This window comes from Thermobia domestica, chromosome 13 (assembly GCF_964235325.1).
Source record: "Thermobia domestica chromosome 13, izTheDome1.hap1.1, whole genome shotgun sequence".
Lineage (NCBI taxonomy): Eukaryota > Metazoa > Arthropoda > Insecta > Zygentoma > Lepismatidae > Thermobia > Thermobia domestica.
The window spans coordinates 20,768,947-20,792,924 of NC_137466.1; the positions used below are offsets into that span (position 1 = coordinate 20,768,947).

Genomic DNA, 23,978 nt, shown 5'->3' on the forward strand with positions numbered 1-23,978 from the left:
ACCTTAGTTAGAAATCTCCTTTCTGTGAAAATAGTTCCTACTGTATTTTCTGATCATCAAGCCTATATTGTTTCTCTTCGAGCTACAGGTTTAAAGATTGAAAGAGGTAGAGGGTATTGGCATTTTAATACATCTCTTCTCGATGATAAACTTTTTTGTCAGGAATTTCAAAATAAATGGAAATATTGGGTGCTTCAACAAAAATATTTTCGAACAATAACTGAGTGGTGGTTTCAGTACCTTAAACCACATGTTGCGAGTTACTGTCGTTGGTTTTCCTCGGAGAAAAGCAGGGATCAACGAAAACTTTATTATTTTTACTATAGATGCTTGAGTGAAGCACAAGCTGCTGCGGCACATGATCCAAAACATATCACAGACGTTAAAAAGTACAAGGCCAAATTACTGAATATAAACAGGCAACGGATGGAAGGTATGAAAGTTAGAAGCAAAGCTCCTTTCATTGATCCTGTAGAAAACCCATCCTTGTACCATCTGATTCACGAGTACAAACGTGGCAGTAGAAAATTAATTACTAATATAAAAGATGATGAGGGAATAGGTTAGAATTCAATAGTAGATATCAAAAGAGTTTTCCAATCATATTATACAGAATTATATGGAAGATCGGCTTTAACAGTTATTCCAGAACATGTTATGTCTCATATTCCCTGTGTTTTAGATTCTGATACGGCGAAGTACATTGAATCACCTTTTAGTGGAGATGAGGTGCGACAAGCTGTTATGACTGCGTCAAATGGAAGATCACCTGGAATAGATGGTCTTCCTGCTGCATGGTATCAAAAGTTTTTCCCGATAATTCCTGAAACTTTAACGAAAATTGTAAATGAGCATTTTAGTGAAATTCCAACGTTGAAATATAAATCACCTGGAGTAACCGTTTTTGTTCCAAAGCAGGCTAATCCTACAAAAGTATCTAATTATTGACCAATTACGCTCATGAATTTTGATTATAAAATAATGGCACGATGTTTAAATAAGAGATTAACCAGTTACATTGACTTGTTAGCGGGACCCTTTCAATATGCTTGCGTTGGAAAGAAGAAAATATATCACATTTTACAGTGTATAAGAGATGTTATTACTATGTTCGAAGATTCCTCAGGAAATAATGCTCTGTTGTCAATTGGTTTCCATCAGGCATTTGATAGGGTCAACCACGAATATTTGTGTCTAGTATTAAGTAAACTTGGCTTGGGCGCAAGATTTATTAAGTGCATTCGCGTGCTTTATGATGAAGCTAAAACCAAGATAAAAATTAATGACTTTTTTACGGAGACGGTTTGTATTAGAAGTGTACGTCAAGGATGCCTATTAAGTATGACATTGTTTGTAATATCGTTACGTCCGCTGTTAGACAGTATACATAATCGCCTTCAAGGTATAACTTTTAACAATCGAACTCTGAAAGTGTGTAGTTATGTAGATGATGTAACTGTTTTTCTTAATAATCCTTTAGATCTTTCTACATTACAAGGTTGTCTGATTGAATATACAGCATATTCAGGTGCGATGATTAATGTAGGTAAAACTCAACTTCTCCCGCTTGGCACTCAAACACAGCAAAATTACTGTGGATGGGTAACTGTATCTTCATATTTGAAAATTCTTGGTGTTAAAGTTAATTCTCCAATCAGAGATACTATAGATATAAATTATAATATATTGCTCAATAATGTGCGTCAAGTTCTACAGATGAATAAGTCACGCCAATTGTGCTTATTATCACGTGTATATTTCATTAATAATCATGCATTTTCAAATTTTGGTATATTTCACAGATTCTTCCAATGCCTAATATATTAGCAAAGAAACTTACAAGCGTAGGTAATTGGTTTCTTTGGTATGGACATGTTTTTCGTGCAAGGTATCCGTACGCATGCTTATCTAGAAAAAATGGTGGACTTGATCTTGTCCATGTCGAATAGAAAGCCAAAGCCTTTTTCAATCATAGAGTCATACAGAGCATGATGAACGATTCTGCAGGAATAAGTTTCGAAATTCTAACAACTCTTCTTAAAAACATTGGAATTAATTTGCCAGTTAATATTCAAGTAATTCCAAATTCTTTCTGGTATTATAAAGATGTTGTGTGCAAGTACCTTTATTGTAAGGCTGGGTTACAAGACAATCAGTTGAGCTCAGTTAAGTCTCTGTACATAAAACTCTTCAAAAATCTTGAACTCCCGCCTTCTAAATTAACAACTTAATACCCTGATGTAAATTGGACACAAGTATGGCAGAATGTATTTTCATCTCATGTCAAAATTTTACTTCAATCAACGTGGTATGCTGTAGTAAATGATATAGTTGACACAAATTCTAAAAGAGATCGTTTAAAATTCGGAGATACGGACACCTGCATGCAATGTGGTCAAGTAGATGATATAGAACATCATTTAACAAATTGTACTGCAACAACAGAAATTTGGAATTGTTACCAGAAATTAGTTAGTAAAATTTGTCATACTGTTCCAAATATGGTGCATGTTCGAACATTATTAAAACCAGATATTAAGGTTTTTCCAAGAATTAAGAATAATGCTGTTATGTGGTTGGCTGCAAATACTGTGTATTAAATGTTATTATGCTATAAGAGTCATCAGCAACAAAAGTATTATGGTGCGGGTGGGGGGCTACAAAATACGCTCAACAAGGTACTTTTACACGTCATTTATGATCAATTTCGTCATTTTCCACCAGTTAGAAGAAAAGAATTATTTGCAAATTTCCTAGAAATTGATATAAATGATTGGCTTTCTTAACTAAATATTCCTTATACAAATACTTTTCTTGACAACGCATATTGTTTAAAGATAAAACGATATCTTAATTGCTGAGTTTGCTACGTATGATTAAGAGCTATTATAAGAGTGAAATTATTCTCTTTTTGTGATTTTCGTATTTGTTTTAAATACTTTTATTGTTTTGTAAATGTTTATAAATTGTTAATAAAAGTGAATTAAAAAAAAAAGGACTAGCGCAACATGCTAGTAAGGAAAATTCTTTTTGGCGTGGGTTCAAACCCAGCCTCCTGCTTAAGGAAACTTTTTATTATTTTTAAAATTTTTATAACACTTCTTTTGTTAAAATAATATTAAAAATAATATTCAGAAAGTGATTTAAGGATTATTTTTTTTAAATCATTAAACTTTTTTCTTTAAAATAAGTTTGCCCTTGTACTATACAGATCCAAAGTGATTTAACAATTATATTTTAAAATTTCCATTAAACTTCTTTCATTAAAATAAGTTTGCCCTTGTACTTTACAGATCCATAGCAAAAGCAGTAGAAGTAATAATAATAATAATAGTAGTGACGTCAGCGGTACGTGGTCAATAAGAATGCTACTTCAGCCATGTTTTGGCTGAACCTCTTGGGATCGGCGAAAATGCTAACGGGTGTAAGGAACAAAGTATGCTTATTGAATTTTATTCTTTATAAAGTTGGATCATTTAAATGTGTTTTATTGTGATTCTACGATTGAACGTATGAAATAATTATAAAAAATATTTGCTACTTTATAAGATAATCTATTTTACTGTAGTTGTGAAGTACTAGTTTAGTTAGTTTTAATGAATTTACAATTATTTTCTAAGTTATAATACACTATTCCAAGACTTTTACTTGTAACTTATCTGAGGAATTAACAAAAATAATTTTGGGAACATCTGTAGTTGACAAAAAATGTCAGAAGCACTGCCGAAAGTAATTTTTAAAAATGTCGCACTTTAAACATGTTTCTTTCTTTTTTCATTTAACATGAATGTATTTTTGTTTCTTGTATTTCATATTCGTAGGTATTGTGCAAAAGATATGGAAACACAGCAATCATTTCCCAATGTTTTAACACCTGTAACTGACAGCATCTCTAATCACTTTTATTGATTAATTTATCACAATGAGAAATGTGCACTTTCTTTTTTGCATAAATACGATTCAAGCCACCTGAGGACAACTCCTATAATGTCAGATTAAAGAAAAAATACGTAAAAGTATATAACGACCAACAGTTTCAAATGTTTTACTAAAGTTACAGAATATAGTTTTTATCTTCAAATGACATGTTTTGAGTATAACCTTGTAGTGCATATATTTTTATTTTTCAGAAAATTCATGTTGTGCAAAGGATTATTATTTCAAATTTTCACAGAAATTTATTAACTGCTACGTATTGTTTATACAGGAAACATTTTCACGAAAATCAGTCAGATGCTTCCTTCACATTCTCAGCAAACATAATTTCATCTTTGTAATATTGTTATCGTTATTATTATATTTCGCTTGTATTTTGCTAAACACTCTACCACAAGCTAAATCATATTATATATATATATATAGATGTATATGTGTGTGTGTGTGTGTCTCAGCTACTTATAAAATATTTTCATAATTACTAGAAGTGCTTACCATATTTGAGTCTCCCCCATCCAGTGACAGTAGCCATGCGTCCAGTGAAGTCTTCATTATCGCGTGGCATGCAAATAGGAACAATATGAGGCTCAAACTGTATACCAGATTCCAGTTCCAAAAGTGCGATATCATTTTCAAATGTAGCTGCGTCGTAATTTCTGTGTACGACTACTCTCTTTACGTTTTTCGTAACTGCACTCTTGGACTCCAGATTACCACTTATATCGTATTCTCCGAAAACTGCAACTAGTGAAGCCAGAAACCTGTAAAAATTAATAAAGCACAGAATTTAAATTATCAATATCAGATCTCTGGAGAGATTGCATGAAGTTAAACTTTCGTAATAGCTCATTAAATTTGTATTATCTATACGAGAGTTTATCACTGCGTTGCCTAAGGTTACAGCAAACATCTCATGGCAAATTTTCAAGCTTTCAAGAAGTAATCAACATAACTACGCTACGAAATCATATGTGCTTCCACCCCCAATGATAAATTCATAAGGAGATCACGAGTCTCCTCCTCCAGTAAAAATATAACTATTTTATTCAACGAGAGAACCCGATAACAGTGGCAGCGATAAGGGGAGCGCAGACTCCGCGGTGCGGGTGGGGGGCTACAAAATACGCTCAACAAGGTACTTTTACACGTCATTTGTAATTTTAATGCATTTTGAAAGCACTTCTCCACAGACTATAGCTAATTCTAACAGTTTCACTAAATTAAATAATGAAGTAATCATTAAAATTAAATAATAAGGTATGACTGTGAACATGGATGTCAGTTTGCTCTTTGCGATTTTCCAAAGATTTCATTTTCCAGTGTAACATTTGTTTTTTATTATGTTAGTCTATTATGCCATATTTTCGTTATCTTTAACTACAATTACAGTGTATTACAATAAATTGTCATGCCGTCAGCAATGACAATCATCAACTCCTTATAAAATTTACGACAGGCTCTCTGATTTACTCATACATTTGGCGCCAGTACTCCAATCCATCTTATCACCTTCGACAAAAACAACAACTTTAGATTGTTATTCTGGAGAGGGACAGGGAGGAAGAGAGAAACAGTGAGCCTTCAATAAAGCTGTATCTGTAAAATGAAAATTGAAACGGATCAGAAATTGCGTTTTTTTCTATCTCAGACGTTTGCAATAGGATACTTAATTTTATCAGTTATCAACATCGAAACAATCGAGACTCATTCGAACTTGCACTTTCGAAGTGTATTATTACATCATTTTGAACGGAGTCTTTTATATTTTCATTCGAAACACAGCTATACCTGTAGTGTTTTTTTTACATCACAATATATATTTTGAGATTGTTAACAGCATTTTATTTTAACGAATCCGCATGAAACATTTTGGCGGCAGCAGATAGCAGATACATTACCGCTAAGCGGGCAGCCGGCGGAAAAAGTGTAAAGTCGTTGGCGGGCCGCTGTTTGGCTGCTCTTGGCCGCGGGCGGCCTGCCAGCGGATTGTCAATGGGGATGTAGGCCCAAAGGACATTTTCCGCGAAATCCGCATACTCATCGATCCTTCAGTGAAGAATTTTACTTTTCTACAACAAGAACTGGACCGATAAAAAACCCTGTCTATTCTGTTTGCGCTATTCTTCTACTTTAAATACTGTCTACTCTAAACCCTGTTGGCTCTCTAATGACTTCCAGTGAATGGGGAAATTGTGTTATTCGAGACTGGAAAGGACTCAGTAAGAAAATAAAAGTTCACGAAAGCAGCAAGTCTTACTTAGAAACATGTGTAACATACACCACGTGGATGAAAAGGGACGCAATTTGATGTTCGAATAAACGAAGAACGGAGAAAATGGACAGACATATTAACACGTGTTGTTGACATTTTGCGGACTTAGCATTGTGTGCGTTGCCATTTCGGTCACAAAGAAAACAGACAAGCAGTTGAACCTGCAAGTGGAAATTTTCTCAACATCGTTGATTTGCTTTCAAGATATGATTCGTTGCTAGCTGCTCATATAACGAACGAGAAAACACCAATTAAATATCTGCAACACGATATTCAGAATCAGATCATAGAACTGCTGTTAAAATCTATACTGAATGCAATAACAGCAGAAACAAACCTAACAACTTTTTTGTCTATGATTGAAGATACTACACAAGATATTTCTAAAAAGGACCAGTTAATATCTTTCAAAATTGAGAAGTGCATTCCTTAATACCAAACAAGATCTTGATGCAGTTAATGTCTTCATTTACCTTCACTTTACTTTCTCTTTCTCGGCTGATTTCAATTCCCACCAACGAGAATGATTATCAAAACTGAATATATTTACGAAAGATATCGTAGAACATACATTTTAACCCTGAGAGAAGATTAAAATTCAGAAATGATTTCAGGGTGTATTCAGTCCTAAATAGGGACTGACTTTTCTTCGACAGTATATACAAAGGGAAATTGTGACAAAGCAAACTTTCGTGAAATATAATAATAAAAGTATTAGCCTTTGAAAAATACATATAGTAAATGAGAAATATAATATTAATAAAACAAAATATGGTTGGATAGTTGAAAATATAATAATAATAATAATAATAATAATAATAATAATAATAATAATAATAATAATAATAATAATAATAATAATAATAATAATAATAATAATAATAATGTGTTATTATATTATCTGCCATCCAAATGAATCCAAATGAAATCAAGCAATTTCCAGGCCAAAGGTTGCTAACAAAATTTATTTATTTTTTAAATTTTTTACCTAACACTGTACCACATTCAAGGAGTTGAAAACGGTATTTATTTTTTTATCCGTGCAGCTTTTGTTGTAGCGGCCATTTTGTATAGGCGAATGTGAGTATTTTGTACTTTTCAGAGGATACCGTTAAATGCTGTAACTTGTCGCGGTGTTGTCGCGGTGCCCCTCAAGGCCGCCCTTCATGGTAGCCCGGGGCCCAACTTTAAAATTTTAAATAGAAACATGGGGCCAGTGATACCTTGTTCGATAGATCTCCAAACACTAAACAACGTTGTGGCAAAAGATTTTTCATATGCGTCACCTTACTCAAAATGGTCGCCAAGACATTATGCCCGTATTTTTTTTTTTTTTTGTTCATTTATCTCCAACAGTTTTCATATTAGTGGTACTGGATATTAAATCTGATACATGCACCATGTCTTGGCGGCCATTTTAAATAAGGTGACCCATATGATTTTTTTTCTGCCACGACACTGTTTAGTATTTGAAGATCTATCAAACAAGGTATCACTTGACCCATGCTTCCATTAAAAATTTCAAGGTTGGGCCCTGGAGGTCACCGCGACATCATTTGACGTATCTCATGCCATTTTCCTGTTTCACTTTTTGTTCTCTTCATTTATCTCCAAAAGTTTTCATATTAGCGATACTGGATGTTTTATCTGATACAGGCACCATGTCTTGGCAGTTAGTTTTAAAACGGTGATGCATATGAAAAACCTATTGCCACAATGCTATTTAATGCTTAAAGATTTATCGAACGAGATATCACTCGATCCATGTTTCCATCTAAAATTTCGAAGTTAGGCATTGAGCCCCATGAAAGGAGACCCTGGGGGTTATCGCCACAATATAATTCGGCATGCCCCATGCCATTTTTCTGATTAGCTTTTTATTCTGTTAATTTATCTCCAACTGTTTCCATATTAGTGGTAGTGGACATTTTCTCTGATACAGGCATCTTGTCCTGGCGTCCATTTTGAATAAGGTGACGCATATGAAAAATCCTTTGCCACAACGCTGTTTTGTGTTTGGAGATCTATCGAAAGAGGTATCACTTGCCCCATGTTCCCATTTAAAATTTTAAAGTTGAGCCTCGGGCCTCCATGAAGGGCGGCCTTGAGGGGCACCGCGACAACACCATTCGATGTGCCCAACGGCATTTCCTATTTGACTTTTTGTTTGATTCATTTATGTTCAACGGGTTTTGAGACATCTGCGTGAAAACATTAAAATGGGTCACCCTGTATACATACATACATACTGTACATTATATATGTACGAGATGTGATTGGAAAGTTTTAAGATTGGGCTTGTAATTTAAAAATGGCAGTACTTACAGGCTATTGTGATGGATCTCCTTCAAAGTAGTCCCCTGCTGAAAGAACACACCGATTTCAACGGTGTTTCTACTTCTGGAAGCATTTCTGAAAATTATTTTCCGTGATGGTGTGAAGCACTCTCTCCGTATTTGCTTGAATGCCCTCAATTGAGTCAAATCTCTTCCCTTTCAATAACAATTTGAATTTAGGAAAGATGTAGAAGTCGGCCGGGGCCAAACGGGAGAATCCCGAGGAAACCCACGCACTCGGTGTTTGTCCACCACAAAGTTCACTTTGCGGGGGCTGGGGTCGAACCCGGGACCCCCAGCACCAGACGTGAATCCTCTACCACTGAGCCACCGCGTCCCCTCACATTGTAAAAGAGAAAGTGGGTCATGTGGCATATGAAATAGCACTGAAACTTTACCAGGAATACATTGGTGTTAACCATTCTGTAATAACTATTCTGAGTTGAGAAGTAATATGGAAGAAGGATGCATATAAACACTGTGATAGTCTCATTAGTATGACGCAAAAGCTAGAGTTTGGAGAACTCTGGTTTGCATACAGACCAAAGGAAAAGCCTGTTTACATGCAGAATAATTGCGAGTAAGAGAAAGATGTCACTGACGACAGACAAAGAAGATACCAAAGGTGAGTCCGTGCCACCTACTGTGTGTCCTCCAGTTTACAGACATAAAATGCGCAAGAAAACTTATCACTTAATATCTGCGTTATCAGTGAAGTAGTCAAGTAAGATAGAGTGATTGATAGGGAGGCTAATGTGCCCTTGATTGATGAGCCACTATTGAAGAAATGTTAGAAAATGACAAGGTATATTCTAATCCATCATATGAAAAAGTTATTTCTTCTTGTGGGTATGAATATGAATCCCCAGGTAGTTGTGTCATTATTAGTGCTTGAGTTTGCGACGTGCGACAGTAAACCTTGTGTAGAAGATCAGAAATGTAGTTTTTAGTGAATATTGATACAGTGATCGAAGAATAACAAACGTTAGAGATAGATGATAACATGTCAGGTGAGAATAGCTCTTGTGTTTTCATCACACTCTTATAGATACTCTTCACATCAACTGTCCTTCATAGATTGGTATGAACCTTTATCAGTATACTTGCTTATGTGATGATATATGGTATTTTCTTTGAGAAAAACCACGTCGTAATTGTACCTGTAATCCACATCCCTCCTTTGTGCCGGGTGTTTTAAGTGACAGAAACTATTCATCTTTAACACTGCAATATTACCTGCTGTCTGCATGTGCAAATGCTCTTTGTAATTTTTTTTCTAGATGTGCATCATGTGTTAACATTATTCCGACAGGTTGCTCCGAAGTTTGTTCAAATATCCCCTCACGACTTTCGTACATGTTACTTCCCAAATCACAATAAAGTTACTATAAAATGGTTAATACCAATGAATTCCTAGTAAAATTACAGTGCTATTTCACATGCCACATGACCCACTTTCTCTTTTACAATGTGAATCCGAATTCAAGATGGCCACTCAATATGGCGGCCAGGATGTTCATTACATATAGTAGATCTTATCATGCATCTACTACTAAACATTTGACGTTAATGTCTGTGGCCATTCACCCGTAGACCGAGTTATTCCTCAGCTGTCTGTGTTGCTTGGCCCTACAGTCGGCCATATTTCTTCCGGCTCTCCTGCTTTTCCATGTTGCCCTCAGTCACTAATTTGCATAGGTACATAGTTTTACACCCTTTTTCATATCTGATACTTGTCGTTCGGCAACTCAAGTGCCCATTCGGACCCTTCCCTGGTAAGACTCGGATTTCTATGACACGTCATATTATTATTCTGGCATCATTTACGTCTAATTAATATAAATACACACCTCTGATTCTTGTGAACACAAAAATACACTTTCTACTGGCCACATAAATCATATTTTAGCTTTATATATATCACATAAATTATATTTTTACTGGTGAATAAAGCTAAATTTTATTTTTGCTTTAGTTCATTTGTCCCCGACATTTTACAAAACCATAATTTTGCTCATATTTTAGCCGAATTCCACCTATTGCTCAGCAATATATTTGCCAGTATTGGCAACCAAGTTATCTGGAACTTCTGTCTTATAATTATCTGGCCATGTGTAACAGTAACAGGATCAGAAGGAATACTATATAGTGCGAGGAGATCAAAGTGGTTGACCTGGAGTGGCATCAATCACTTTGAAAAGAGTAATCGGCCTGTCTGTCTCTATCTTTTTCTTCTCCGCTGTAAAGATATCTGCAGTCATTTCTTTGTTGCATATTTTTTGGAAAATATTTCCATCCACATTCGAGGGAGACTTTAAGTACACGTTACATGAAAGTAGTGCTCCGAAAATACTGGTAATCCATATTGAGCATGATCTGAGATATGAACTCCTGGCCACCTCCTGAAATGGTCATCACTAGTACTTATGATAAGACCCGTCTTCTTTCTCTTTTACACTGAATGTACGAATATTTACCGAGTGTGAGGGATATGTGATAAATGTTCGAAGGACTTTTGTCATAGAATCTGGTATCACAAACAAGTAAAGGGTCCAAATGGATGAATCGAGTTGCGAGACATAGTGCACCTGATAGAGAATGCGAAAATATGTATAGTCTATGTGCAAAGTTATAGCGGCTGAGCGACACAAGAAACGGAGGGGGAGGGGTCAAAGTTGGTGGAAGAAGGGCTATGCTATGTAATTGAAATACATGAAATATATTGTTGAATCGTGAAAATAGTGAGAGATAGACAACGCAAACTTTGGTAGTTTCACATATTGGCAAAAAACAATGCGCATAGATCACGAACCTCCGCCATTTTGAAATCTGTGTTTTTTTTTTTAATAGAAAGGTAGTCATGTATTATATCAATTAGGGCCATCATGTTCTCAAAAAGTCAATTATGAACTTTAGTGACCGTTATCTGCACTTATTTGGAAGATTTAGAATCATCTTTATAATTATTTACGAAAATATAGGAGCCTGATACTCGTATATTGAAAGTTTGGATTATCACGAAAACACATGTGAGCCAAACATATCTATAAGCCAAGAAAACTAACAATGAAATTTGATATTCAAGTTGTATATTATTATAATATCAAATTTCACTGCTGGATATCAAATTTCACTGTTAGTTTTCTTGGCTTGTAGATATGTTTAACTTACATGTGTTTCACGATAACCGAAACTTTCAATATACAGTATTTCTCCTAGATTTTCGTAAATAACTATAAAGATGATTCTAAATCTTCCAAATGTGTATAGATAACGATCACTACAGTTCATAATTGACTTTTTGAGAACATGGTGGCCTTAATTGATATAACACATGGCTACCTTTCTATTTCAAAAAATATCACAGATTTCAAAATGGCGGATATCAAGATGGCAGCGGAGGTTCGTGATCTACTTTGCCCATTCTTCTATCGCCAACATGTGAAACTACCATCGTTTGCGTTGTCTATCTTCCACCATTTTTACGATTCACGATTCACGATTATTTGATGTATTTCAATAAAATATCATAGCCCTTCTCCCACCAACTTTGACTCCCTCCCCCTCCGTTTCTTATGACGCTCAGCCGCTATAACTTTGCACATATACATATTTTCACATCCTCTATGAAGCGCCCTATGTCTCATTCTGTAACTCAATTCATCCATTTGGACCCTTTACTTGTAAGTAGTTTCAAGATGGCTAAAGCCAAGTAGTATGAAAGCGTATCTTTTTATTCGTACCATCACTTCAGCATTTGTTTAAGGAAGGAAAAAGGCTCGCAGACATCAAGTTGTTTCATGTTTTTCATTAATATTATTATAATTTTGATTATATTTATATTAAAAAAACTTAGTGGAGTAGCAGTCTTGGGAAGTAACGTAACGCAAGTAACGCGTTACTTTTTAAGTAACTATTCCTAGTAACGCGTTACAATTTTTTAAGTAACGTACCTAGTTTGCGTTACTTTTTTCGCATTACATTTCGGATGAATAATTACAATATATGTACATTTTTCTTCGGAAACAAATGTTTCTTTCCTGTAAGTGAATTTCTCAGAATGAAACAATCGAGCATGAACTACGTATGTCAGTGACCGACAGTCACAGACACACAGAAATAGATAAGTTCTTAGTGCCACTTGCTGTTTTTGGAAGATGATGAGAGCCTTAGGGAAATCACATGTACTGATTGCAAGCACCTGGAAGATTTTGTCGTAGATTTTGACAGCTCAAAATCAATACATTCAGTAAGTGAACTAGGAGTGCAATGATACCGTTAGTCTGTTTTACTTTGATTGGTGTTGTTTTTATAACGATGGAGAACGAAAATATTTTACCGTTCGAACATTTGAAAGAATACTTTTTTCTTAAGAGCTGAGGATAATGGTGGACAGAATTTAAAAGTAAAGTGTGTGAAGTGCTCCGGCGGAAAATGTTTATCAAGAACTAGGGTGCCATAATTAACGATTTACATTAAGGGGTTAATATGAATAAACTGTGTTCTGATGAGCAGGCCTACTTTATTACTAGAAAATAGTTTGCTGATGGTATGTAATATTGGACTTCTTTCAGATCAGTTTGCTTATCCTAGAGTCCCGTTGCTTATAGAGTTTGAAACTAGCTTTAAAAAGCATGTATCGATTTTAGAGTTACTGGCAAGTTTTGATTCACTCCCAGTTCATGAGTTTTCATTTTATTAGTTGCACTGTAATGTTTCTCTATATTCTGTATTTTTAATTTTACATAACAACATTATTATATAATTAGTTTAGCAGAATAATAATGAGCAACTATTTTTTCTAGCGCATAGGGATGAGCACGAGTCAAGCTAAAACTCGACTGGAATTCAAATCGACTTTCGAGTCAAGTCAAGGGTAATATCCTCAAGTCGAGTTCCGAGCCGATTCAGTTTTTCGCGTCGAGTTTCGAGTCCAGTCCAGTTTGATAAATGGCTCGTTCATTTTAACTTGTCTTGAAATCATGGGCTGATTACACTGGGAAACGAAAGCCATGAAAAATGTAAGCTAAACAGTAATATGGAATACTTTTATTGTTGCTCACGAGAGGCGACGCTGCTCGCATCTCGTCTCGTCTCGATAGCGAGACCACAAGATATTTTTTATAACAAGCTCAGCTTGGCTCGGCTCAAATAAGAAGATGGCTCGAGCCGGCTCACTTGTGGTGAACCATCGGCTCGAGCTGTCTTGGTAGGGATGAGCCATCTGCTCGGTTTGGCTCAACTGAATCAAGTCGGTTGGGTGAACTGTTGGCTCGGCTCACTTCTCGGTTTGGGTCGATAGTGAATGAGCTGTGAGCCGAGCTGCTCGAGTCGTTGACAGTTCTAAACCCGGGCCGAGCAGTTTTGAAGATATTTGGCCAGTGCCCTATAACTTTTAACAGTGTTTGGCTCGAGCCCGAATACTCAACCTAGACCCTCAACACAAATTCAGAGGCTAGTTAACAATGTCCATGACTCCTAGACTTCACGACTACCGAGGTTGGCAATCAACTAGTTTTTTAGTTTTCAAATACAAACCGTCTATCGTTCACGTTTATATACAGTGTTATAATAATAATAATAATAATAATAATAATAATAATAATAATAATAATAATAATAATAATAATAATAATAATAATAATAATAATAATAATAATAATAATAATAATTTGTAGTAGTAGTAGTGTCATTGATAATAATTATACTGTCAATAGTTTATTCAAGGAACGTTCAATACCTCATGTAAACAGATACACGTGGTAATTGTTTCACTTTATTGGTTAAAGAGTCTTGGAACATCCATGCGGCAGAAGAAAATAGTCCATTGTCAAATAAGCTGTTTTTCAATGGTTTTGTTGCTTGTAAGGCTCATTACCAGAAATGCAATTTCCTTACAGTTATATAACAGAAACAACACAGTGTCTAAGAACTAAATTGAATTAATGTAATAAAAGAGAATAGGCATGCGCAGAAAGTGGCTTTGACCCACCTTACGCGCGAATCACGGTTTACAGTAGGCCTATGGCTGCGTGCGAGGAATATGTAAAACACCTACAGGGTACAAGCACTTGCTTCTCGAAAGAAGCGCTTACCGATAGCCAATCATCCGATGACTGGCGGAGTAATACCATTCTGTAATGTTTACATCAGGATCAGAAGGTTCGTTGAATGAACTTTATGTAATATACCGGATTTGGCTCGACTCGACTCGAAACTCGACCCCAATTCGAGTCGAGTTCGAGGAAATTTTTCGAGCCGAGTTCTCGGGTCGAGCTCAAAGATGTCTGTTTCTAGTCGAATCGAGTTTCAAAGAAAACTCGCTCGAACTCGCTTGTGTCCATCCCTACGAGTAACTCAGTATGGCATTTTATCAATGCTACATTATATCAATGCTACATTATTATGCTACAATGTTCATATATCAAGTAAAAATTTGTCCTTTCATTTACATAAAGCGATTCAGAACGTGCAATAATAATAATAATAATAATAATAATATTAATAATAATAATAATAATAATAATAATAATAATAATAATAATAATAATAATAATAATAATAATAATAATAATAATATAATAGTAATAACAGTGGTAGTAATAGTATTAATAGTAGGGAAAATTGGTCATTTTTTCACATTTTTAAAGTTTCGGACCTAAAAGTAACGCGTTACTTTCGAACTAAAGTAACAGTTACTTTTTTGTTGCAAGTAACGCGTTACTAACGCGTTACATTTTAAGAGAAAGTAAAGTAACTTGTAACGGGTTACATTTTTACAAGTAACTTACCCAACACTGGGGAGTAGTTCTCCCAATCTTTCAGCCCCAAAGAAGGTTTTATTTTTATGTTCTATTTTAAGTCATATTCTGTTGTTTTTAGCATACAAATGCATGAAAAGAGTTAGGTAATAGAAATCTAGGTCCTTGCCTTAGTGCTGTTAAGGTATCAATTTCCAAACGCCCTGTATATGGATTAACGATTTGGAGTTAATATTCACTATAATTTATGCATTACATATGGATCAACGAATAGAAGTTAATATTGTAAAACTGTCTCATATAGGTTGTAGGTAGAGCGTTAATAAAAAGAGCGTCCGGAATCGACTCCCACTACCGGCTTTTATTATAAAAATTTCACTATAAAAAGTATTTTACAAAAATACTATACAGACAATTTCTCTAAGTTTGCAGGGTAGTGTTTGACCGAGAGGTCGCAGATAGGATCTCTACATAGCCCCAAAGCAGTCTAAGCAGAGTGGCGTTAGGGACCCAAAGCTCCGATGCAAGCAGTGGGTTGGTTAGGTGGCCACAGAACCCCGAAGCAGGCTAATCGGCTGAGGTTGGGATTCCCGACAGAGCCCTGAAGTAGATTAGGCCAGAAGAAAGGAAAGGCAGACTAGAGATCTGGGGTTAGGTTACTCCTAATGTTCCGAAGCAAACAATAGGAGGGGTACCAGAGAACTGGTACAGATTTTCCGTCGTCCATCCAATTTATAGAGGTTCTCGGGTGGCGGTGGCGCTGCTGCTCCGTTGTCATCGCCTGCTCCGTGGGAGGAGCCAGAAGTCTGTCGTCTGCAGTGGATAGTGGATCCATCTGGTGTGCAGAATCTTCTTGCCAAACCATGTGGTGGTGTTTGTAAACATTAGCGTGAAGAGTTGTTTATACCACGTGGGACATTACAATATTCACTATAATTTATACATGTGCTTTTACTATATCTTTATATTGGGCTCAGAGTTGAAGATTCAGAGCTCTCGCGGAACGACTAGTGTATTCAGAAAACAATAAGCCATTCATTGGCACCGAAAACCAACTGTATCGCCATCTGAATGACGCCAATATGATTCAGGATGCTAACCATTTACTTTTATCATTATAAAAATATTCCGGATCGTGCGCAATCATTTATACAAAAGTCAATGTGCTATCAGCTGGATGCTAACAAAACTTTTATGACAAGTTGGTAAGTCAGAAAAACTTTCTTAAAAAAGCTTCATATTTTCCAACCAGAGTCTTTTGGTGTATGAGAGTCAGTATTTCCTGTACAAGATGGGAGAAAGAATACTAAAATAGAACATCGTAATCGTACAGACAAGTATTTTTCAGTTGTAACCTAGTTATGAAATATGCAGCTTGATCATAATATATATTAGTGATGTGTTTTATACAAAGTAAATTCTAAGATGATGATGATTCCAGATGCGTGGTAAAACGATCTATAAGATCAGCTGCTACTTATAGAGAGATCAGCTGCTACTGAAAGTAAAGACAACGGCATTAGACTTGTGAACTTCTCGAAGTCTTAGAAATTTATTGCGAAGACTAGAAAATTACCACATCGTGACAGTCATAAATATACTTGGATTTCACTAGATGGAAAAAGCACATAATCAAATTGATTAGCTTTTAGTAGATAGAAGAATACACTCAATATAATTGATGTTTTGTTGTTTAAAGAAGCTGACTGTAACACTGATCTCTACCTGGTACCAGCAATAATAAGAGAGAGATTATCATTGAATAAAGAAAATACGGTTAAGTAAACTAATAAGTTTAATTTAAACAAATTAGAGGTGAGCCAGAGAGAATGTCAAATTGATTCTTGGTTTAGATAGCTCGGAATCCACTGGGGTTGAGGATACTCGATTTAAAATTAGGGATATGATTAAAACTTCAGCAAAAGAAATATTATTGGACGCGAAAAATCGTAGGAACAAACCATGGTTCGACCAGCAATGCACTAAACTAGCTGAGAAGATAAAGCAAGAAAAATGTGTTGTCAACAAAATCCGAACGATAGAACTGCAGAAGATTTCGTCGTTATACGGAGGTAATCTTCAAAGCCTTTAGGACAAAGAAACGAATTTTTTTGAACCCTAAAATTGTTGCCCTTGAAGACAATAGTAAAATCATAAATATTTGGGACATCAATGAAAGGATCAAGAAATTTAAGGTAGGATTTAAAAGTAAATGCAGAGAAAAGTAAACACATAGAAGTTCGCCGTGACTGTAATACTGAAAATTATGAATACGTTAAATATCAAATAACATTTTCGACAAAGAGTATACTTGTAAATACCTAGGATCCATTTTAACAGACGAAAACCATATTCACGAAGAAATCAAATGTCGATGGAAAGCCAGGAATTCGTGTTATTATTTACTTTTTTTTTTGGTGCCTTCGCCAATCCTGTCAAACAATTTGAAGCTTAAAATATACAAAAAGATAATTCTGTCTGTTGTAATGTACAATTGTGAAACATGGTCGTATACTTTAAGGGAAGAACATAGACTGAAAGTATTTGAAAACAAAATCTCCAAGGCGAATATTCGGACCCAAGAAGGATGAGAATGGGGAATGGGGAAAACTTCAGAACGAGAAACTGCATTACAATTTACTCAACATTGTTAGGTCATTAAGTCTAGGAGAAGTGCTAGATTGGAAGAAAGTAGGAACGCTTTCAAAGTCTTAACTGGAAGACCAATAGGAAAACGACCATTAGGAAGACCTAGACGCCGATGAGAGGATACGTTAAATATCAAATAATATTTTCCACAAAGAGTATACTTGCAAATACCTAGGATCAATTTTTAACAGATTGATTTCACAGAAATAGAAACACAAAGTATAAACTGGATCAAGTTGGCTAGGACAGAAGTCAATGGAGAGCTTTTGTGAACGTTGCATCGAACATCCGGTTTCCATATGCAATAAAGTTAGTTTTTCTTAGATGTCTGTACAAATCCCATGGAGCTCAAAGTCAGCTCTCTCAATTTGAAAAACTATCCAGTTGTTCCTTTATTTGTCCTCTCAATGCGTAAGAGATTTCATAATGTTCTTTTAAATGGAGACTACTCCTTGTCTCATCGGTTTAGCAACCAGACATTCCTTTGTGGGGTTATCAATTGACTCTGTGAACAAGGAAGAGAACTGATGTTTTATGTATCTTTACATTCCATCTTTCGATGTTAAGGAAGAACTTTTATACTCACTAAAATTGAACATGATGTCCACATTTTGTTTCAAATCCGGTGCTATTATACATCCAGTTATGACCTAGGAAAGGTGGTTGTGTCCTCTTATGTAACAACACTAATGGCAAATTATACTTAATTTGATTTACTGTTACATCTATTTTTCCTAGAAAACTTATATTGGAGCCATCTGCATTAAGAAGTAATCCTGTATAGGTCACGGATCTATTTGGGAACAAATGTCTTGCCTCTTGCATACCAACCCCATGAGTCCCACTCCTGTATTCACTATAAAATCTACTGAATGTTGATCACATTTGAAGGTTGTATGATCAGTATTTTGCAATCGTATCGATCTATTTACTCCACTTGTTGAATGTAAATTTGTTAATCCCTCTGCGCTATTGTAATATTCTTTAATAAACGACTTAAATAGCCATACAGATACAGTTAACCAAATATTATGGTTACATCAGAACATATTTACTAAAATGAATCGGACAGAATAATTGTCGTAAATTCATACCTTTACATAATAATTACCACAACTTCTTGCCCGTCCTTTACTATATTACTGCCAAACAGCTACACACTGATTTCTCCCATGCGTTGTGTCTATAAGTTCTTTGAATATATAGTAGTCAGGGCACTAGTGTGGTAGTTGGAATAAAATTGTCGCGAGCAAACTCAAGAGTGAGCTTTTACTCTTTCTAATTCATCATCGACAATCAAGCTCACCTCGAAAAACAGACTCAGGAAGCCTTTTTTCTATTGTATACCTTGTTTACAGAATATTGTGCTCTTACAGAATATTAAAACAATTTCATGACTGAGATCTTCGTTGCCATATAATTAGGTTTATATTACACTTTCTCGAGGTACGTTATTTTAGTGTTCGCATGAGTTTTAACCTATCAGAGTGATTTCTGAAGAAAGAAAGAAAAAAAACGCATGTTTCTCAAGGTGTTTTCAGTGTCAATACTGTCACCGAGAGTAGCGATCGTAGTTTGAGGCTCCTGTTTATAGTATACTAAATTATCTTATTTATTGATAATTTCCCAGGATCTTTAGAGTATTACTCGACAATTTCTGCCAATATTAAATCATTGAGACAGGCTTACGGTTGTCTGCTGCGAAAAGTAAATGTGTAAAATTTTCCCCCCCCAAAGAACTTAAGACACTTTTCTGTACAATAGCAAAAATACTCACCCTTCAAAGAATATTTAGATCTACCTGAAAATCTTCACCAGGTTTTGGGGGATAACGCTGTTTCTACCCTTGCTTTTATTTCTGAGAATCAAGTAGTTAACGTACACTAAGATTCACTTCTTTTTAGAGTTTGTGTGTAATGTGTGACTATTATTGCTAATTTTTAAATATTTTCTTGTTATATGTTTTATATTTTGGTGTTTATTTCTTTAGGTTTTTTTTCGATTTTATATTCTTTTTTGTAAATCTTTTTTTATATTATTTTGTGGAAATTATATTTAAACCTCTTCCCGATAAACACCACCTTTACGAAGACACTTATGTGTCGGGTGTGGAGGATTGCGTGCTACAGTGAAATTTAGAACTGTGTGGGTGGTAGTTCACTACCAGAAGGGCCACCCCTACCGAATAGGTCTACATGGAGTAGCCAGATGAAGTGTGTTATGGGAGAAGGCAGCAGTTCTCCAGTAACCAAGTTGGCGGAAATCATAGTGATTGGTACGGCAACTTGGACATTAGTCCTAAGGGTGGTCAGAGTGACTTTAACGGCTGAGATACTGCGGGGTGGAAGGCAACGGGAAACCACCACTTTATTTTCCCTAGTTTGTTGGCAGCAAAAATAGAACATATGAACAATGGTCTTTCGCAGGTCAAAATGTAGTTCCGGAGGTAAAATATCCCTCCATTCGGATCTCCGGGAGGGGGATGGCTTGGGAAGGACTATTGGACGAGGAAGTAATAATGGGGGGAAGACAGACAGAGAAAGAAAGACAGGGAAGAGCAAAAGGTTTAGGATAGGGACATGGAACGTAGTACTATGTTACAGGGAGGAAAATTAGAATTTAGATTTGGTAGGCATTTGTGAAGTTAGATGGGAAGATAATGGAGTATTGAACAGCGAAGGATATAGAATGTTTTACTCAGGTAATGAAAAGGGCGGTCATAATGGCGTAGGAATCATTCTTGGAAAGCGCTTAAAGGAGAAGGTAGTGAAAGTAGAATTTATTGATGATAGAGTTATGATGTTAAAACTTAAAGGGAAAACGAAGGATCTAGTGGTGATAGAGACATATACTTCGCATGCAACTGAAGAAGTAGAGGAAAATTATGAGAAAATAGAAGAAATTATAGATAGGGAGAAGAAGAGTGCATGCATAATTCTAATAGGATATTTCAATGCAGTTGTGGGAGAAAAACAGGAAGGTAGTATCGTAGGCAAATATGGTTTAGGCGAAAGAAATGAAAGGGGAGAGGGACTGGTGAATTTCTGTAGACAGAATTCACTAGTAATTGGGACACTTGATTCAATCAGCAAAAGAGAAGAAGATATGCGTGTAAATCACCAATAGACGGCGGAAGACATCAGATAGACTATGTTATGATTCAGGACAGGTATCGGAATAGCTTAAAGAAAGCGAAGCCCCTTACCGGGGCTGATATTTTCTGTGATCATAATCTTGTGCTGGCCGAAGTAGGTATTCAACTGAAAAAAGTAGGCAGAAGAAAAGTAGGCAACAAAGTGTTGAATACTGAAAAGTTGAAAAACGAGGAAATAAGAAATCTTTTCGTTGAAAAATTCGAAGAAAAATGTTGAAACGAGGAAAGGATAGGCGCAGGTAGTAACGCACGGTGGGAACATATTAAACGTTGCTTACAGCAGGCTGCAGAAGAAGCAGTAGATTACCGCGAACACAAAACTGCTAAGAAACCGTGGGTTACAGAGCAGATCTTGCAGAAAATGAGGGAGAGGAAGATGTGAAAACAGGTTGATAGAGAAGAGGGCAGAAAGGTGTACAGAAAGTTAATAATGAATTACAAAGAGAAACAGACAGAGCGAGGGAAGAGTTTTACAAAAGAAAATGCGAGGACATAGAAGAATTAGAAAGAATTGGGAAATATGAGGAAATGTACAAGGAGGTGAAACCTATGGAATTTCGGAGGAAACAAGGGGGTATTATGATGGCAGTAGAAAATAAGAATGGGAAGGTAGTCAGCGAGAGAAATGTGGTCATAGGAAGGTGGAACGAATAAGTTGAAGACTTATATGAGAGTAGGGGTAGACCAGGTAGCCTAAATGTTGAAGTAGAAAATGAAGTAGGCGAGGATGATAAAGGATTTAGTATTCTTCGGGATGAGTTTGAAAAGGCTATATCCGAGATTAGGAATGGAAAGGCAACCGGAATAGATAACATACCAATCGAATTCATTACAAATATAGATGTGACCCATGAGAAAATTCCGCCTTATCAAAATTTTTATAGTTAGATGCTAAAGAATTCATAGCTGGAGAAACTAAATTTTTATGCAAATTTATTGGTTCACGAGATTGCAACACTACTTGCTGTTTTGTGTTCTTCGCTCCGATAAAGGAAGATGATTTACGGGGTGGTACCAAGTCCCGTACGCTACAACCTTTATTCCATAAGTTAAAACATGTTGATTCTTGTTTTCATTGATAAACTAGTTAAAAGTCGCTAGTCAGGAAGTTGAATATATTGCTAATACGGAAGTATTCAGGCTAATAGAGACTTTAAATGAATGATATATGTCTTAGATCCGTTTTCGAAAGGAAAGAAAAAAAAAGTAATCTATGGAATTACAGTTGAGCTGTTGCTCGTAATTCATGCATATTCACCCATATTTAAGAAATCTTTTCCTCCCACAATTTCATTCCTATGAAAGCCACTTGGTAGTAACTTTGAGTTTCATACATTTTTGATGAAATTATTGTATAGGTTTCTAAATTCTATATTTGGATTTACTATTGGTTATAATATTTACTTCAGAAACATTTTGTTACTTGGAAAAAAAATCCTTTTGGAAAAAAAATTGCTTGCTAATGGAGATTTCTATTAATGCTATTATTGCTTGTTAAAATTATTAAATGTTTTCTATATTTACATTTATATATCACGTTTCGGATTTGATATAATAAAATGTTCCATTTGTTAGAAAACTTTTTACATTTACAAGTAGTTGTAGAAATTCTCCTGATTATCTTAATAGTGATACTTTGCATACAGTATAAGCCTTTTCCAGTATTCCACTCCACGTCGTCATTATTCTCAGAGGTGGGGGAGTGGAATTCTCCTTTCTCTCTCTTTTAAAATTCTTATATTCTAAACGGGGAAGTGGAGTGACGTCCCTTCTCGCAGGACTGTGGGTAGTGGGGACTATTTAAAGGTTATATATGTGTCGTTCATCCGTTACAGAGACAAGGGAAAGAAAGAATTGTTGCGACTATGCAATGAAATATATAAAACAGGAGAATGGCCAAAATATTTTCTGAAAACGATCATGATACCGATGGCTAAGAAATCGAACCCAAAGAGATGTGAGGATTATAGAACTAATAGTCTCATACCTCATGCAGCTAAAACTCTGCTCCGAATACTGAACAGAAGGTTATATGAAAGAACAAATAAAGATGTTGAGGAGGAGCAGTTCGGGTTCAGAAGAGGCAAGGACACAAGAGATACAATTGGATTAAGGACGATCGGTAAAAGATTTATAGAAAAAGGGAAAGAGGTGTATGTTGTATTTATTGATCTAGAAAAGGCTTTTGACCGCGTGAATTGGGAATTGTTGTTGGAAGTTCTAACAAAGATAGGGTTGGAATGGAAAGATAGAAGACTCATAACAAACTTATACATGAACTAACAAGTAATAGTTAGGATGTGGGAAGAACTGACGGAAGAGAGTGCAATTGGAAGGGGAGTTCGACAAGGATGCTGCCTCTCGCCAACACTATTTAATGTCTATCTAGAAGAGATAGTGAAAAAGAGCCTACATGATGATGATGGCATTTCGGTAGGAGGTAGAATGATTAGATGCATAAAATTTGCAGACGATATGGCACTTCTTGCAGAATCTTAAAAAAAATCAATAAAATGTTAGAAAAAACGAGAAAGGGCTTTGAAGAATTTGGAATGAAAGTAAATGTTAGAAAGACAAAAGCCATGGTGATTGGAACGAAGGAGTCTGTGTCAAATATAAAAGTGGGAGGGGAGAAAATAGAACAAGTGAATAGTTTTCGATATCTGGGTAGTATTCTTAGTAATAACATGAAGTGAGAACGTGAAATAAAGGCAAGGATAGGAATGGAGAAAGAAACCTTTAGGAGGAAGAAAAGTCTGTTTTCTGGGATCTTGAATAAAGAGTTGAAAAAAAGACTCATAAAATGCTTCATGGGGAGTGTTGTACTGTATGGGGCGGAAACGTGGACATTACGTAAAGGTGATGAAAAT

At 35.6% G+C, this 23,978-nt stretch overlaps 1 protein-coding gene and 1 long non-coding RNA gene across 5 annotated transcripts in view; one reads left to right on the forward strand and one right to left on the reverse strand.

Annotated features, from left to right (window-relative positions):
* Positions 1-3,427, forward strand: part of LOC145668046 (uncharacterized) — a 105,486-nt gene extending 102,059 nt beyond the window's left edge. The window contains exon 3 of the long non-coding RNA XR_014127962.1: positions 3,294-3,427. This is a non-coding gene — a long non-coding RNA (uncharacterized LOC145668046). The remainder of the gene's footprint in view (positions 1-3,293) is intronic.
* Positions 1-23,978, reverse strand: part of flz (transmembrane serine protease filzig) — a 424,928-nt gene that overhangs the window by 11,287 nt on the left and 389,663 nt on the right. For all 4 annotated transcript variants that reach the window (XM_081735523.1, XM_081735520.1, XM_081735521.1 and 1 more), the window contains one exon: positions 4,432-4,697. In XM_081735523.1, the coding sequence (XP_081591649.1) occupies positions 4,432-4,697 (266 nt within the window). The remainder of the gene's footprint in view (positions 1-4,431; positions 4,698-23,978) is intronic.